The sequence below is a fragment of the Catharus ustulatus genome, chromosome 4 (assembly GCF_009819885.2).
Source record: "Catharus ustulatus isolate bCatUst1 chromosome 4, bCatUst1.pri.v2, whole genome shotgun sequence".
NCBI lineage: Eukaryota > Metazoa > Chordata > Aves > Passeriformes > Turdidae > Catharus > Catharus ustulatus.
The window spans coordinates 20159723-20178987 of record NC_046224.1 but is presented as its reverse complement, the minus strand read 5'-3'; the positions used below and the strand labels follow the sequence as shown (position 1 = coordinate 20178987).

The window sequence follows — 19265 nt, the reverse complement described above, 5'->3', positions numbered from 1 at the left end:
TACACAAGCCGACAGACAAAACATCCAACAAGCTAAAGCAAGTGTTTGCTCACTTTGCAGCACGGTCACCCCCAGCAGGGAGCTACCAAGGAGAAGCCACAGCCAGACCAGGACTCAAAGGACAAGGTCTTGTGATGGAAAAGAGCACACACCCCCCGCAGTTCCCAGCCTTTTCTCTACTGGGAGTGAGGAGAAGGGTAGCCCCATCTTTGGTGCTCTTGCCTCCCTGGAATACAGAAAGCTCCACTCTGCAGCAGGCACAAGGCAAGGGGAGGGGATAATTACACAACGCCCAGGCAGCTTCTCCAGCAGGGAGCTGCTGAACAGGACAGCTGCTTCAACTGTTCCTGGGGTCCTCACATACACATAGTCACACGAGACCTGCTGGTGTGAGGATATACACAGCTGGGGCATTTTTTCACCCAAAGAGTCAGTAGACTGATTTCAGTTGTGTATCTTTGGAGCTACTTTTGTCCTGTGCTTGATGTTTTCCACGTGCATTTCCACAGCATGGGCTCAGCACCCTGCTGAAGTCTGTCCATCAGTCTGATCCACGTGAGTGAACCTTCTTCTGCCAGTACTTAAAAGCTTCCACAAAAATGTCAGTCTTAAAACACTCAAGTCTAAAATTAAAGTTTATTTCCATTTTAAAAAGAAACAAAGAAATACATACATTAGTATCTTAGAGTTACACAAGCGATAATGTGCTGTTTCTTTTCCATGTGTAGCTCCCAGTGCCTGGCACTTTGAGGTAACTTGATATATTTCTCAGTTTTTTAGATGTTTTACAAAGCACACAGAAATACAGCTTCTAATGGAAACACAGACATTTTAATCCACCTCAAAAAGTCAGTTTTAAAATTTTGTTCAGTATTTGGTATAGAAAAGACACCTCAAATATGACATGGGCCAGCAGTGTGCAATGTAATGCTGGTGAACAATACACTCCCAAAGCAGGCAGCTGCCAGGTGCCACCTGATGGAGCACTGCTCCAGAGCAGAGCGGCTGTGCCACATCCTCTGCCACTCCCAGGGACACTACAGGATTCAAAGTTTTTTCTTCCATCTAAAGGGTTTAACCAGCAATTCTTTGCAGCCACAGCTCCAATTGCATTTGGAGGGAACTTTGCCTGAACAATGCAAAATGGGCTGCATTTTGCTTTACACACAATCAAAAAAGATGGACCACTGATTGACAAAGGGTACAAACAGATAGTACACTATCTGTATGCTTATCATATACATGAATACAGGTTCTTTGTATTAATACTTTTTATGAAATAAAGGTCATATTGATTTACCTGTATCAATTTGAAAGATTAAGCTCTTTGCCACTCAGTCAACATCTTTTGCACTTAAAAGATGTTTATTTCCCACACGGACAACAGCACTTTAAGCACAAATGACTGTGCCTGATGTGAAGCCAGTGTTGGAGTGCTTTGCTAGGCTGGGACTACAGCTGTTAGCTCCTGAGCACTGGAGACATGAAAAGCAAAGCAACAACAAAACCAACTCACCATGCCTAACTCTGGGCTCTGAATTTACCTTCTCACATTGAGCAGATAGTCTCCCCATGTGTTCAGCAGGACAGGGAAACATCCTTTTCCTCTTAACCAGTTACATGTGGTAGGTAGAGAAACTAGTCAGCCCCCTGCTTCAGCATTACACTAAGATGCCCCTCAGCAGGAGGTAATTAGTTCAACTAATGTTCTCCAGGAAAATGTGTTAGATGGTGGCATTATCCTGTACTAGATCTAGCTAACAAGTGCTTCCTCTCAAAAATACTGGTCAATGAGGAAAATAAACACCTTCAACAGAAATGGTGGTTAAAATATTTTATTTTTTATATAATAGAACATACTGCTGTTTACTTTAAATCACTTTAAAGGCACACATTGTTAAAAATACTTCAAATTTACATCACATGTACAAATGCATAAAACAGATGTACATGTCACCAAAAAAATACAATATGGCTTCATAAGGTTGAGGCGGGGCTGGGACAATTCAACATACACTTAAATTTTACAGGATGCTGTTAACACTGAAAGGACTGACTAGAACAGAAAAGAATGGACCTAAAACACGGATTTATGTTATATAAACAGTACAACACATTGAATATACAATATCAAGAATCTGTATGGATTCATAGAATTGTTAGTTCTGCAAATTCATCACTTTCCAGTGCCACTGAATAAACAGTGCATGCATATGATCTGCCAATTTGCAACAGCGGGAAGATAAATTGCAAATTCTCTATCCACAAAGAGGTCCCCTGAAGAATCTGCCGATATGCTTTGTTTAAAAAAAAGAAATAACAACAAAAAATTTGAAACAATAGACTTAAGGTACTGACTGGAAAGAATAACTGAATAATGAATGGACACCTCAGATGGTAATTACTTTTGGCTAAAAAGCATAAAACATCAAGTCTGCAAGAATGCTCCATGACAATCATTTAGCATTAGTCCCACCCAAGATTAAGGCTCCTATCTAAAATTTATCTTAGATTTGTTTTCCTTTGTGTAAAATTACCTGAGCACAGATATCAAAGATCTACAGAGCTTTTAAAAGACCTGCAGATACTTTAAAAATCTGTAGATAACTTAAAGCAAAATATCCGTATATTTAATTCTACCAGCTAAATATTCTCAAGAAAATAACCAACAGAACAACATTTTGGTATGTCAGTAAAGCCAGGAGAAGAGTGAGCTTAAGCTTTTGCTTTCATCTTTTAAAAATGTACATAAAATGTAATAGAATTATTCAAATACGACTGCTTAATTGTAAACAATACATTAAATTTTTTTTAAAAACAGGAATCAAAATTCAGGCAGTCATTCTACTCTTCTATAAATAGTTTACAAATGCTGCTTTTCCTCTTGCTCGAGACAGCTGGTGGTTTCTTAAGCACTAATAAATAGAAAATAAAAGGACCCACCCCACTTTTTTCTGTATTATCATTTATACTTTGTGTGCTAGAAGCATGAATTCCTCTCATTCTTATTTGCTAAGGTTTATTCCCAGGACAGCTGTAAGGTCCAGATACAGAAAAGCACCTAGCATCATCTTAAGAGCTCTGCAGAATTCAGTTAGATTCAGAAAGGTTAAAAGATAAACATACACTTTAATAATTTGCTGCACTGGAACTGAACTGGAAAATAAAATTTTCAAAGAGCAAGGCAGAAAAGCATCAGGTTGCATGAACAGAGCAGCTCGCAGCAAAGTTAATGCCATCACAGAGAGAAGCATCAGACCCTTAATTTTAAAAGCTCGAAAGACTACACTGTACAGAAGATAGGTATACATACTTTCAGCAAACAAAAGACTGTATGGAACCATTTCCAACACAAGCCTTTGGAAATATACCCTATTAATAGTGGTTTCTGGATTTTATTGAACCAACTGAAAAAAACCACAAAGAAACACAAAACACAACATCACCTTTTCCTCCTGCTGCTTCACATACTGGTTCCCATATTTCATTCCCAAAAGAAATTAATACAGATAAAACCCTCACTTTAAGCAATGAGCAACTGTATATGAGCCTGAGGAGCAAATGGGACTTTCATTCAAATACATCAAGTTCACTTTGATATGACAATGTTATCTGTGTTGTTGAACTAGGACTAGCTGATTGCCAAGGGCATTTTACAATCACTGACAATCCGGTAAAAAGGGAAGGTACCAAAAAATTCCAGTGAAATATGAACCTTGGATTTAAAAAGAAATAAGAAAAGAAATAGATTGATGATGGATGAGTGTTCCAGATAATTAAAGAATAGTAACAGCAGTCTGTAGTACCCATAACTCTATGTATAAATAGCAAGCAGGTAATCCAAATAAAATGCTACAGTTGACTGAAAAACTAAATTGAACACTGCTTTCCTATTAAATTAAAATATTCATCCACTGAGAAATTACATTGATAAATAAAATATTTTCATGTAGCAAAAACAAGGGGCAGGTTAATTCCAGGCTTTTTATGCCAAATATGAAAGGTCTGAGAAACAAAAGTAAATTGTACAGTAGTTCTAGTCTCTTAAATTTACAATACTGAAACCAGCAGGATTTGGCTAAATAATACAGTTTAAATAAGCTAATCTAAAGGAACAGAGCGTCCTGTAAACATCTGACACAAACCACATTGCATTCTGATGGGGTGGCTATACCTTCTCTATGTAGGAGAAAGACAATTCAACTGGTGGTAGCAATAAGGGATGCAATCTAAAGGCAACATTCCTGTTCTTCAGTAAGGCTTGTAAAAAATTTGAGCTGTGTACGTATGACAGCCTGTACAATGATGAAATTTCTGGAAAGCTCTTAAGTTTAAAAAAAGCCTAAATGTTTTAGGTATAAAACACACATTGAGAAGATGTCCTTTTAAATTATGTGTAAAAGTGTCTGGCACCAGAAACAAACACTTGGTATTATTATACCTAAGAAAAAAAGCAAAGAATCACTCAAGTGTCCCTGAACTTCAGAGGAGATGCAGCCCATTAGGTTACTTTGTGTTGTTCTTTCCTCTGGAAAAGGAGCCATGAACACACACCCTCTAAGCTGCCTGTACTACATCATCAGTTATATATATATTATATATAATGCATATATATAGTATGCATGTATATAGTATGCATATATAATATATATATAATTGCATACACATTTCTTTTACCTCAATCTGGAATCATCTGGTTTCATGCAACACACCTATCAAGAATCAAACTATTGATTAGATCATAGCTGGTGTATCAAATATTTTATTATATAGTGATTGAGTGTTGCTCAGTATCAATCAGCTCTGACTAAAATCCTCATCCTTCAGTCCAGCTCACGCATTGCCTCCATCACCCTTTCTTCAGCCACCTTCTTCACACAGAGCCTCTACTCGTTCACTGCTGAGGCACCTCTGTCAGCCTCTGAAGATAGCTCTGTGTTGCTGGCATTGAGAGAACAAACTGAACTGTCCTGTGACCTATTCGGTAGCAGCCATATCCCAGCAGTCCAAAAACTGTTGCTTTTAAAACAAATTTGAAAATCTTACTTGAAGCTGATGGAGGAGGCACACTGAAAAAGACAGAAAACAATATTAATATTTGCATAGCTGGAAACAAAAGGCATTTTCCAATTTAAAAAAAAAAAAAAAAAAAAAAAAAAGGATGTTGTCTCCCCTTCCTCCCCATAGTGCAGGAAATTTTCAGGTAACAGATGCATCAAGAATGAAAAATGTAGTCTTTCATGTTCAAGGGCCACATATAATTAAATAATAATAAAAATTATTAAACACTAACAAAGCCTTTTCTACTTAGGCATTATGTCACTCTTAATGGCTAGGAACCTTTACTTGTCCATCCCCCTGCCAAATTAGCTAAGTCAATATCCAGACTTCTTGAAGATAGCAGAAGAGAATATTGTGATTTTCCCAGAGCTGCGTGGAAGTCTCTGCACTGGCCACCTGAACCAGGAAGAGATGACAACAGGTAAAGCAGGTCTATCCCCCAACCTTCAAGCCCTCTCACTGTTGGTACATGAACAGTTAATACTACCTTCCCAGTACAGCTGACTTTGAGAGCACAGCCACATGCACCTGCAGCCCTGCACCCTCACTAACAGGCTCTGCAGCAGCTCAGGTGGCCCTGCACCCACAGCAACTCATAATCCTCTCACAGGCAACTCAGAAGTTTCCATATATTGTTTCAAAGGAACCTCAAGTTATTATTTATTTATATCCAGAAAAAGTTTCTAATGTGTTCAGAACAGTGTAAAACAGTTACAACAGTGTAAAAACACTGGGTGCTCTCAAACCTGGTTAGATGTGCTGGGATTAGGATACGACTAGACGGAGTTTAGATCCATGTGCTCAAACTAGGGAAAAGTTATCACAGGTTAAGACCTTGCACATTACAGCAATATACACCAGAGTTTAAAAAAAGCATATGAATTGAAAAAAAAATTGTGCAAAGGATCTTTTTCACATTGTTATACCTTTCTCGACCTACTCCTTCTCAATTCTAATACCTCACCACAATTTTAAAAAAATCAATTAATAACAGCCTGTCAGGGCATGGTGCATGCCCAGGTCATGGGGTCAATCCCTGTATGGGCCATTCACTTAGGAGCTGGATTCCTTGCACATCCCTTCCAACTTAAATATTCTCAAGATATTCTGTGGCAGACAGTAAAGTCTTGCCTGGAGTCATGTTCAATGCATGAACTTAAAAATTAGAAAAAACAGAAATATATGTATGCTTTTATCCAGAAAATTTTCAAGTTCATGTTCCAACTTCTAAAATTTAACTGAACAGCTGTGAAAGTCTTAAAAACTTGCCACCTTAGAGAAGTGATGAACATTAAACACACAAAAGAAAGCCCTAACTCTTCTCTGCAACTGCAGTGCAATAACCTGAGGGGCAAAAAAGTTTAAAGAAAAACAAGTTGCAAATACAGCACTCTTATGAATGTCATTTGCTTCATATTATTTCAGAAAAATCAAGTTAATGCAATACTAATGTCTTGTGAAAGATACTAGTAACTCTTGTATTTAGTTATGGCACTGGCATGGTAAAGACAATCAAGTCAGAGCTTAAACTTTGATGAGAAAGACCATCTGTGCAGGCTTGAAGACATGCGTTTGGTCTTTGGGCTATTCAGTTCTGTGTTGTCAATGATGCAACCAACAGCCACCACACAACTACATGGATTTGGACAACCTCATTGAACAGATTATTTGCAAGGGTGCAGAGGAATATGGACATCTAGTTTGTGACTCCAGGTGAGGCTTAGTTTTCCAAGATAGTTATAAATGGCCAGGCAGAGCGTTTGCATTCTTGAATCCAGACAACAAAAGTCTCTCTCAATCATATTTTACATGTCTAAATATACCATTTATGTGGATGTCAGTCTTTTCTGGTTTTCATAGCCTCTGAAGAGATGGGTGAGGTCATTACATAAACACAATGAAAGGATGTGATAAAGTGTGAATATTTGAAAGACTCTATAATCCTAAAGCACCACAGACCAATACTACCAGGTTGTATTATAGTCCGTCCTGTATTTCTGAAGTCCTGACCTTTGTGGCTTTATGTGATATACATAATCTGAACGCTTTGGTTCTTCAGTTGTCTTTTACAAAGCACATACATCTATTTTAATAGGTACTTTGAAGCAAGAGTTCACCAGATACATGGCTTAAACCAGCTCATAATTAGTTAGGTGTACACATTAAAACAAGTCATTACTTAGATATACACTTAAAAATAGGGTACAAGCATCTGCAACACTAAACTTGCCAGAGCCAGCAGTGTCCTGACAAAACAAAAGTTTTAAATCCAATGATTTATGTTTACCTAAGTTAGACTAAAAGCCTTGTTCTGTTTTTTTCATCTTCTATAGCCCTCATTTGAATTTTCATTTTAGAAGACTTAAACAAGGACCAATTAATTTTCTTTCTACAGATGAGCATATTCTCATCTCTCGTCCATATTCAACTACTTATTTTTTCCTTTGATACTTTTCTTTTTCTTTGCTATAACTACAATCTGCAAGCACTGCACAGCAAGTCAGTGAGCTGACAGGGCAGGGATGACAGTAGAGCTGCTTCTTCAAGTTGTGACAACCAACCAAAAAAAAACTCCAAAGGAATTGCTGGTTTTTAGCAGGAGAAGCTGTTACATAAACACATAGGAAAGGACAATTGTTACCTCATTATTTCCTGGATCTTTAAGTCGGAATTCCAGTTCTTTTCAATTCCAGGTACATGACCCATGCCAACAACACCAACTACAACAGCTGGGATATATTTTCTAGGATCATCTGATAAAAGAGATAGAGAAAGGAACATATCTGTAAAAGAACTAACTTCAAAGCTGTAAATAAATAGGCAACGTGTGAGACTACAAAATTGTTTTTTACAGATATAGGGGTTTTTACTGCCAGATATTGAAAGCCTGTTGTTACATACTCATCTCACCTACTGCCTCTTTCATTGAAAGTCTGCACGGTTTCTGTATCTTCAGGAATCATTTATTTAATAAATAGACCTGCCCAGTGCTCATATTCTAGCCTCAGGGTGACATGACAGGCTCAGCAGATGCAAGCTACATTAACTTCTTTCCTTCTCTATGTAAGTCATTTTTCTGTACTGCTTATAAGGAACACCCCTGGTCTTTGCTATGTCCTGAATAAAGAACTTTCTCTGCCACTTTGGACAATGGCACCTGGCACACGAAGTGTAACAAGATTTGGGCTCACAATCGTAGAACAGTGCTTGAGACCACACCTGTCCCTGTGAAGCTCCCTGTTAGAGACCTGGCTGCAGCAACAACAAACCCAGGCCAGTAACATTCAGCAGTTAGCCAGCTACCATCAGACCAATGCAACACATGCCAGCTCCTACCCTCACCTCCCATCTACCACCCAAATTTCTCAACATCTAAAATGTGGTTTCTGGAAGTTTTCCCCAATGAAAAATATAGCACCATGCCACAATAAAAATAAGTCACAAAAAACTTTCTAAGGAATAATGATCAGGCTGCTTTCCTATGAGGAAAATTCTACATAATACATAATTGTAACATACAAGTTCCACTGTTTTGCTTTAAATATCCACCCTTGATTTTTCCAGAAAAAAACTAAAACTGTGAAGAGCCGCCCACCTCAAAATGGAACAAAACTGTATTGAAAACACTAGAACTATTACACATATTTACCAATTAGCTTTTCTAAATTTTCTTTTCCTCAGTCTATTCTAGGGTTGCTCTAAGTCAGAACTGCAACTGCAACAGAAGTTCTGCACTAAAGTAATGACAAACACTATCTTCTTAAGATATTAAGTAAGAGGTAACATACTTCAGTATGCTTATCTACAGAAGAGTGTGCAGATTACATATGCCAGCAGAATACTTACAAAGATCAGCCAAATACTATTTTTCTATATGCCTATATTTTGCTGAAACAGCAGTCACATAAGATTATTACTGCCAGATCAAAGATCCTAGCAGCCCAATTTATAATTATTAAAAAACGTACAAAAAGTACTAAAATTAGAGAATTAATTTATCAAGAAATGAGTCTCTCAGCAGCCAATGACAACAATGAATTTGGTGAGATAACTGTCCCATACTGTGCTGTCATACCAGATCCCTGTCTTTTGAAATAGCTGCCTGGCTAATTAGTAATTTCCAGTTTTAAATAGCACAATGGGAGAAGAAGCATAATTTAGAGTCTACTGCTCTGGTGGTTTCAACAGAAGATTAATACACCTTTTCAATTTTTCAAGCATTGTATCTTATGTGACGTGACAGTCATGAACAGAACATCCCAGATTTCTTGAGAACTGAACTTTAGACCAGTACACAAATAACACCTTGCTGGTTATAATCTCTGCTTTAAAACAATTACTTTCTGAAGCTCGAGGTAGTTCTATCTGCTTTGCTGCTTGCTTCAGCATGTATGTCAAGTAAATATCTCGTTCGGAGACAATCGTTCTATGAAGATCAGGGAATTCTCCAATCATTTCTGCCATCATCTGTTCCAGTAAATCCTTCTGTTTGCATTTTTCCACATCATCTTTACTGAAAGAAAGGTAAGTTTTCTCAGTATCTGTTATGCTTTTAAAGGTCAACACAGACATACTAATGAATAAAAACAATTGGATGTTACACCTAAACACAGTCTACAGTTCTCCTTTCCCAGTTTTCCTCTCCAGAAGGAAAATAATCTCTACAAACCTGTAAAACTCTATACCTAACAAGGCCCCTACAGCGAAGGAAAGGGAAAGAAAAGAGATCATTTGCCTTTAGTCAGTTCAACTGGATTTTCTCCTTTCCCACTTTAGAAGCTGACAACTCAACTCAGCAAAACCACTAGGGCTTCAAAGGCAGGAGTTACCACAGTGCCCCACTTTCAGTGTATATTAATAAGCTTAGAAGAGCCTACACACAGCTCTTCTGAGGAAGCAGATCTGATCACTGAACACATAGACTCTCTATTTAATGAACAAAAAAGGCACACTGTAATGCACAGTCTCAGGGCATGGAATGATCTGCAGATCTTGTAAATCACAGGTCTTTAGCAGGGAAGTCAAAGTTTTAAACCAATTTCCAGAGCAGAATAATAGCAAACAAGCGGGAAATGCAAAATCAGAACTGCAGGAGTAAATGTAATGAGCTTTTATTCTTTTCATAGGTGCTACAGTCCCTTCTGTTAGCACCCCTAGCTGTGGGTCATAGTTTGCAGCAATGAAATGATCTGGTTTGGCATCGCTGTCTACTGAAGAACGATGTCAAACAGGCTTCCTTTCATTTCCAAGATGAAAGAAGCACTACAAAGATCAGCACAACAAGCTAAAGGAGAAATGCTAGCTTTCAACAGACCCAGAAACATCAACAGACTGACAGTTTTGATGTTGAATTATTACTCCATCTTCCATGGAATCTCATGTTGATGGCCGTATGTGGAATTCTTGAGAACATATGAATTATTGTACTGAGACCTTTAGTCTCTCTTATTTACAAGAACAACACACAGTGGTGGATAAGATTTTATTTTCTCTATAAAAATAGCAAAATAATTAAAGAATTTTTTTAAAGTATATTAGTGCTATATTAATCTCACACTTCACTTGGAAGTAATGCACCGAAAGTCAATTAAAGCAAGACCTGACATAAGATCTGAAAGACAGCTTTCACTTCAAAAATACATATTATCGCAGGATAGTTCATATATTCATCCTTCTCACTTACTTCAAATTTCATTGCACCAGGCTAGGTACCCTCATACTAAAGTCAAACTGCAGAACTGAATAATCCACCCCAACATAAAACATATGGGGTGCTTATTCATACCTGATGGGGTCAGACAAGAAGCAAAGGCCCCAGGCAAGCTTGACTTTTTGCCAGAAGGAAAGCGCAGCAATTGCTCTCTTAAATGTAACAGGGATGGGTCGGTCTCCGAGGTGGAATTTACAGAAAGGTACTTTACTGGCCTGAAAGAGAAGATACAAAAAACTAGTCAACATTTCATACTTCAGCCCAGAACTTTCTTATTGACTAACATTAAGGATATACCATGTTATACAAAGTATCTTAAAAGAGAGTAAGTAGTGTCATACTTCAACATAAAAATGTATTTTGGCTTTGCAGTAAATACAATTTACAAAATACTACTACATTACTTCATAAAGGAATAAATCTGCTACACAATGCAATAGGCATTACAGTAAAAACATTAAATTGCAATGCCACACCCATGAAATTACTTCTACTGAAGCAGAAAGCTTCTGATTATTATTACATAAAGGGGCTCAATATCTATCTGGGGCTGAATAAAGTCTGAGGTGAACCAACTGTCACAATTTTGCTTTCACCTAGGATTTGTCAGGATCACCAACCTTACAGCTGGTCATGGTAAAACATTAAAGAAAGAGCTCATGAGACTAACTGATGGCAGATACCATGTGATAATGTGAGACTTGGCTGTAGCTCACGCTCACAAATTTTAGCACAGTACAGAATTTCTAGAAAATTCTTTCCTATGCATAGTTGTTTAAAAATTTCCAGCAATCACTTTAGAATAGGACAGAGCTAAATTTTTTCTTTCCCACTTAAAATGGTTTTATTCTGGTCTAGAATGCTCAAGAAAATAAACCTTTAAGAAGTTTTCTTTTGATTAAATAATTCCAAATAATTCCAGATTGTTTATCAGCAATGTTCTCTCAGATTTCCTTACTAGTACATAATTTACATAGAAATAGCAAGATACATTCTGCAAGATGGATACATACACAGAAAACAGCGTCCCAGTATTCCCAGACAAAAAAAAAAAAAAGTAGTGTAAAACACAGCTACTATTTAGTTCCAGGTATCACTGCTGGCAGTAGTACAAAAGATAATTGTCAAAAGACCATGTAGAACAGTTAGTTAACAGTTAGCAGAGCATTTCACCTCCCCAATCTTTGTAGATGAATGGAACATGTCAGATCTCATTAATCCTCTAGAACTGGTTTTCACAGTCTGAAATCCTGACATCACCAACAGTGGAACCAAGATCAATATCCAGAATTCAGAAACAATTATTTAAAAGAAACTAAATTATTAATGAAAACAAATGTCTTCAGAAATATCACCAGGAAAAAGCCTTATCATTTGAAGCCTTTTTGGAATTGCTTTCCTACAACTTATATCTACAAATCTTTGGACCTTAAGGTAAAGTTTGAAATCAAAAACTATTTTTACTACTTCATTGGCTTCTGCAGAGGTATGGCCAGAGTGCTCTTTTCTAGGCAATAACAAAATAGTTTTATTGAGTTCAACTCTGAAAGAAAAGGCCAGCAATCTGACCTCAGAAAAGCCAGTTCAAGTTCGCACCTCTTTAAAAGCCTCCCTGAATTCTCCTCCTGGGGCCATTCCCAGCTGTTCTGTGATGTGAGCAGAAACCTTCAGAAGCAGCATTTGCATCAATCCAGACATGACTCCGTTCTGGCAGAAGAGGAAGAAAAACATAAAAGTCAACAGGCTAAAGAATGCACTGTTTACAGAAGTGATAAAAAAACATTAATTACTTTAATGAAGAAGCACTGAAACTACATTCTGGAGCCAATTCACTCATCAACACAGCCCATATTTCAGTTTTTATCAGTTTACCTCACTGTGTGGCCAAAGTATTCTGCCTTTCAACAAAAATGTACAGCAGGTTAAGAAAATAAAGAAGGGTAGCCAGACTTATTTCAGTCCATATTTACACTGTCTGCTTGAAGAAAATGTCTGAATAACTTAATGGTTAAACAGTCCATACTGTGCATTTAATTCTTCTTGACCTATCTGGATACAAAAAAATAAAGGGATCACAGAAGCATTTACATTAAATGTACAGTGTTCTATGTCCTAGAAATACAGAAGTGAATAGCCAGTGGTCTAATCCCAGAAACACCTACAATCGTGAAAAACACTAGGTTGAGAACTGATTAGATGAAGAAACACTGAGAATCTAACATTGTACAAGAAATTGAAATGTATGATTTCAGCACACAAGATCTTAAGAGACCTCACAGTCCTGAGTTTGAGTCCTATAAGACGACTGAAGGCTCTCGATTGCTTTTTTGAACTAGACTTAAAATCAAAACTCTTGTCTTGAGAAAAGATTTCTTCTATGTATACTTAAACAAAGTTTTCCTTTCGTGGCCTTTTACAAAAAGAATTAAAAGAACATCTCAAATCCATCTCTTCTGTACAGCTCTGGCTGTCCTCAACAAGTTACTTTTATGATTTGGACTCAATGAATCAACATTACCTGTCCCATAGCATAACCTGCACCTTGGTTACGCATCTCCTCCAATTTGCCATTAGTCCGTAATTCTGCCAAAAGGGGCACTGCTCCTTCCCTCAAAGGCTAATTTCCTGCTATATCATCAGCTTCTGAATGATGGAGAATGGTGCAACTGAAGATGAGGCTACATAGGATAGCCTGACTTTATGTAACTGCTGGAAGTTACCAGAGAAAGGTCCTGGTCTCCAATGACTCCACCCCTGTGCCAAATCCAATGCTTGTGTGACCTCTCCAAAGGCTGTGGGTGAGTTTGTGCCATTAAATGGAGTCAAGAGTCACTGAGGACCAGAACTGGCAAAAGACAGGGGTTATTTTCAAAGCCAATTCATTAACTACTTTATCATACTATAAACTAGCAAGCATGGAAGAAAGTCAAGTGCTGAGCTTCTCGCAAGAGCCAAGGAAGAAACAGGAGAAAAAGTGATTTCACAGCATCCCTGAGATTCATTTAGAGTGGCTGGGCAACAAAAGATCCAGAAGATCAGAAAAGATACTCACATCCCCCCGTCCCCAAAAAACAAACTAGGATAATGAAGCCTGAGGTTATTTTCTGGCTAATCTCTTCTTCAGGATTGATGCACCTGAAGTTGTATTTTTACACTATGACAGGAAGATCCATCCTATTTTGGCTAACAGAGGGATACATCTTTGAAGTGTTTCCAAGTTGTCTGTGGTCTGAACCTGCATGAAACTTAGTGCCTGCCACATTTGTTTAGCATGGAAATAGAGGGACAAACAGTTGTAGCCAGTAGCAGCCAGCCACGTACTGTCAGGGGATAAAGAGAAAAATGTACAAAAAATGATGAGAGCAAAACAGTAAAGGAGATTATTATCTATACTAGATTATTCAGTGTTGTATCAATGAAAGCTGACCACAAAAAAACCCATTAAATCCTGAGTGGACGGCAATCATTTTGTAGGTTAGATGCAACAGCCATAAACATAGCAATCCACAAATATAAAGAAATTTAACTGCACAGGCAGAGGGATGCAAAGCTATTAGCACACAGGAAAGAGAAAGCAAACCACCAATTTTATCAGCTTAATGTTCAATAGCAGTCAGAAAGCAAGAAGAGTAAGAGAGATTACTGGGAAAGGAACAATAGCAAAACATGAAAGCACTGCTATACTATCTTTAGCAGACTCCCGCCTTGAAAACAAGATACTTCAATCAGAAAATGTGCAAAGAAATGCCAAACATATGAGAAGAGATTAAACATACTAAATACTCATGAAGCTTGGGAAAGGATGACTGAGGGAAGATACACTGTTGGACACACAACTAGCATAGAGACAGTGAAAAGGGCAGGAAGAGAGAGCAATACCTAGGCAAAAAACACTTATACTATGTATGGGAACACAGCCTATGCAGGGAGTCTTGGAGCTACTCTTTGACTGCATAACAAGTCACTGATCCAGCACCAAGTGCAGAAACAAGCCATGTGAACTTTCATTCACAATTCTTTTAGAAACCCTCATTCCCATGAAGGAAGGCAGCACAGCTTTGACACCTGGAGCCTGGAACTGGTTTTCCTACTGCTGCAAGACCGCTGGAGGTTAGCCTTCAAAACACAAGATGGCAAGTGAAAAGCAGCGTGCTCCTGTCCATGTGGATGTACCTATCATCTATCCATTCATGTTATAGCCATTTTAAGAGGACTATCCCTGTGGTTTACCTAAACATGGAGGGCTGTATTACATAGTGCAAAAAGTGAGCTTTTTTCACTAGCCAGGACCAACATTATAATATTATCCTTCACAGGTAATTTTAGACAAAAAGAGGTGAAGTTATGATTTTGCAGTCACTAGCTCACTTTCTCTTCTGTCCCCAGAGCAAGGTTTCTCAACTGCCCCTCTGCGTCAAGAGCAGTAATCTTACAGACACCGGGAGATGATGTAGCAAAAAACCAAGCCCTACTCAAACTACCACAGGGCCATGATATGGACACAGAAGGGACAGTGGAACCAAGAAGCCAGGAAGAAGATAAGAGAAAACCTGTCTTACCAGTTTGGTTTAAGCCAACTGTTACTGCACATCTCCAGGTTATCCACATTTGAGTCAGATACCAGTCTGCACCACGCTACTTTGCTTAATGGAAAACAAACAGGTACTGCTCTGCAAACAACTGTAAGGGTTTTGGAATTCAAGGAGGAGCTAAAGGAAGTCTGGTTTTAACCTGAAGCAGTTACTTGATAAAGCTGTGGATGCCAGTGACCCATTGTAATACGTCCACTTCATGTTAACATTCTGCTCAGTTTCTACCTTCAATTAAGAGCAATGAAATCCAATTTTAGTGCTCAATATTTATGTAGTGATTATAGAAAGACACCATTTGGGCTTTTTTTTCCCTCATTTCCAAACTCAAGGATGAAAGCTGAAAGCAGTTTTGACTTTTACTGTAGCTTTTGAGCCTGCCTCATTTCAATGAGAGGAGGCAACTGAGGCTTAATTGAGCAACTTACCAACTGGTTTGATTTTTATCAGAGAAAAACAAAGACAGTATAATTTAGCATAAGACAGTTGGATTGTTCTTCCTGGTTTTCCCTATACAATCGACGCTGTTAGTGATTCAAAGGGGAAAGGTTGGGGGATTTTTTGGTTGAGAGCATAGATAGAGAAATATGTTTTTTAAAATGCCCAATGTTCCAATTTTATTATTGGTGCTATTCCTGCAAATAAAGGAGACTAATACTGAGCTGTAAGAATAGGAAAGATCCTTGGAGTATTCTCTTGGCTTTGGAGCCAAGGCATCTGTGTTTTTCTACTGTCTGCACACAAGATCACTTCGAGCCTAGTAGGAAGTGGTAACTGCAAAGCTGACAAGTCTGCTATTTTGTTTTCATTATCCTTTTCCTCTTAACACAACAAAAACGGTTGCATTTAGCTTTGATAGAAAGAAACAAAATGTTTCTGTGCCTGTTCTCAAGGTCAGAAGACCCCCCCAGCTATGCTGTTCCAGCTGTTGTGAACATGTACAGTAATTTCACGATTACAAGTTGCACCGATTATAAGCCGCACTTCTGGGGTGTCAGCAATGTTTCGTTTTTCCTCCATAAATAAGCTGCACCAGATTGTAAGCCACACTTCTGTTCACAGCGAGGGTCCGCATGCAACTTTCACAAAGTTGCCAAATAGTAACAGAATCGCGGGATCACGGGGTTCACTGGCTTGGCCCTGCTTGGGGTGGCCGCCAGGGAGCGGTCCCAGCCCCGCTCGCCTCTGCCGCTGGGAGGCAGGGGAGCAGCGTGCCTGGCGGTGCCACCGGGAGGAGGGAGAGGGGCGTGACCGACTGGTGCCACTGGGAGGAGGGAGAGGGGCGTGCCCGACTGGTGCCACTGGGAGGAGGGAGAGGGGCGTGCCCAGCCAGTGCCGCTGCCGTGCCCCCTGGGCCTGGGCCGCGCTGCCACTGCGCTGCCACTGCCCTGCCACCCAGGGCCGGGTGGGCTCCACCTTGGCTCGGGGCTGCTGCTGGCTCGGACTTCCTGGTTGGGAAATTTCCAAAATTTGTTCGTATATAAGCCGCTCCTGAATGTAAGCCGCAGTTCCGGTTTGGGAGCAAAATTTCAGTCAAAATGGTGCGGCTTATAATCGTGAAATTACTGCTACATGCATCAGAACAATCCACCTTACCTAAGATAAACAGATAGATGCAGCAATTCATGCAATATGCAAGTGTTTTGCAGTGTCTTTTCCTTTGATAAAGCAGAAATAAAACAGGAAAGACGCATTATTGCCTAACTCTGTGAGTCAGAAACCCCGCCCTGTGCCCCTGTGTGTAAGCACACACACTGCATAGCCCTGAGCCACTGCAGGTGCTTCTGCATGCATGCAGATTATGTTCCTATGGGGGTGCAGTCCTGGAAATTCCCCAATTACATCAATAAAGCAATTCCAATATACAGTTACCACACAATCAAAATAACAATCTATGAATTTCCTCATCCAGCTGGACACTGAAACTCTTTTTACTATTAACCATGTACTGCCATTCTAATCAAGTGTCCTGTCATTTTTAAGTCAACTTTGTGTTGTTTCACTGTGCCAAGCTTAAAATTACTTAAATGCAAGCTAGCTAGGTGGAACTGAAAAAACACAGGACTTTTTTTTTTGCACACACATCCAGACATGTCCATATCAAACTGCCAGAGTAGTTATATTTGAATAGCATCCCACACTTTTTAGCCCAATTTTTTAGAATCCTCCTTCAGGGCCTATTGCCAACTAGAAACTACTCAAAAGACAAGTGGATAGGTAGGAATAAAGAGCGACACACTAAGATGAAGAAGGAATGCAGCTAAACAGAAAACACCAAAATTAAGTGCTCTTTAAATAGTTGTGATACAGATGCAGATTGCAGGAATAGCAATAACATTTAAATATATTAGCAGAGCATTACAATTACAAAGTTAGACTTGTATCCTGCAAATGGAGTAGCTGTTAAATGCAGGAGGATTCCTGTCAAGGCCAACAATTTGCCCAACCAATCTCGTTATAAAAACAAAGTCCTCGATGTTCCATCTGAAAACAGAAAAAACCACCCAAACCCAGCTTTGCCACTATAACAGTACTCTCACCTACATCAACAGTATTAGGTTCCCAGCTGGTGGGAACAGTGGTTCTGATTACAATTTGACAAACTGGTCTTACCATAAACCTTTAATTCCCACTGTAGGAATCATACCTGCTTTATAGCTTGTTGAAGTTTTTCCAGATTTATTTCTTTGGCTTCTTTTAGTAATGTCTTTTCATCCATCTTTAACATAGAAACTCTGTACTGGCACAGTTCCACTACAACTACATCGGGCTGCACTTCTTGTATTGTCTGAAAAAGATTAATTTATTTATACTGCTTCAGAATAAAATAAACAGAAATGACACCAGTATCAACACTTTAAAGAGAAAAAGGACTTTAAAAGCACATTCCAATAATCATTTTCAATGAAAAAAATGGTAGAATAGTAAATCAGAGTTCTCCAAATAACTATGCATTGACAAAAATATTAAGGAAGGTGACAGCAAAAATGTCTTAGTTACTGGGTGCTTTGGGACATATTGTGCTGGGAAGGGGAGCAGAGAAGAAACACTTCATGTTATACTTTTCATATTCACAAAATTAATTTAACTGTACACTGTGCTATTTTGCAACCTGAGTTAGAATACACTTTGTGCTAGAATTGTCAACCCTGGTTCTTACAAGATTCCACCTCCTCTAGATCCTGAATAAAGCCACTCTAAACTGCAGAGTTTGCAGGAGGTACAATATTAAATAGTTCCTATTTGCATTAGGGCTTCAGATGTATTTGCAGCTTGAGAATGAAATACAAGTTTTGTGCAGCATGGTTTTACAGCCAAATACTATCCAGGCAACATAACCTTCACTAGTGAGATTTCTACTTTCAACACTGGTGCGTATCTGCCTTTTTTATTGAAGGGCAAATAAAAATATTTGAGCTGGGAGAGCAATGTATTGCATCAAAAATTATTGCTGTAACATGTCTGCCTCTAGTGCTGTTAGCCCTCCAACAGCCAACTAGAAAAAACAGAGCCTGAAGTTACAGCACAGAACCAAGTCAGAGAGCAGAATTTCATTTTACTTAGTGCTAAGTTGAAACATTATAAATATGCTGCTGAAGAGTTCACACTGAGTATTTACCTTTACTACATCCTTTTTGCTGCTGTCACTGAAGTGGGCTGTTCCAACCACATATACTTTAGAACCATCCTCAGTGTCAAGCTCAGTCACAGTGCTTGGTAAAGCAGGTCTTTTCTGCCTCTTCTTCATCTTCATCTCCAGGAGAATTTTAAATGCATCTGCATCAGCTATAAATGTAAAGAAAAATAGAAAAGAAAAGCACACATGATATAAAGTGCAGGTAAGTAAGACAGAAAATAAAAATGTCACCACTAAACAGCAGAGCAGAGCTAAAAGGCCATTGATT

The 19265-nt window shown here is 38.7% G+C and overlaps 1 protein-coding gene across 4 annotated transcripts in view; it reads right to left on the bottom strand.

Annotated features, from left to right (window-relative positions):
- Positions 1–617: 617 nt before the first annotated feature.
- TRABD (TraB domain containing) overlaps positions 618–19265 on the bottom strand; it is a 34769-nt gene continuing 16121 nt past the window's right edge. For all 4 annotated transcript variants that reach the window (XM_033057952.2, XM_033057953.2, XM_033057955.2 and 1 more), the window contains 7 exons: positions 18980–19146; positions 18008–18148; positions 12368–12478; positions 10847–10986; positions 9402–9574; positions 7703–7814; positions 618–5069 (listed from right to left, as the gene is read on the bottom strand). In XM_033057952.2, the coding sequence (XP_032913843.1) occupies positions 4895–5069; positions 7703–7814; positions 9402–9574; positions 10847–10986; positions 12368–12478; positions 18008–18148; positions 18980–19146 (1019 nt within the window). In that variant the 3' untranslated portion in view covers positions 618–4894. The remainder of the gene's footprint in view (positions 5070–7702; positions 7815–9401; positions 9575–10846; positions 10987–12367; positions 12479–18007; positions 18149–18979; positions 19147–19265) is intronic.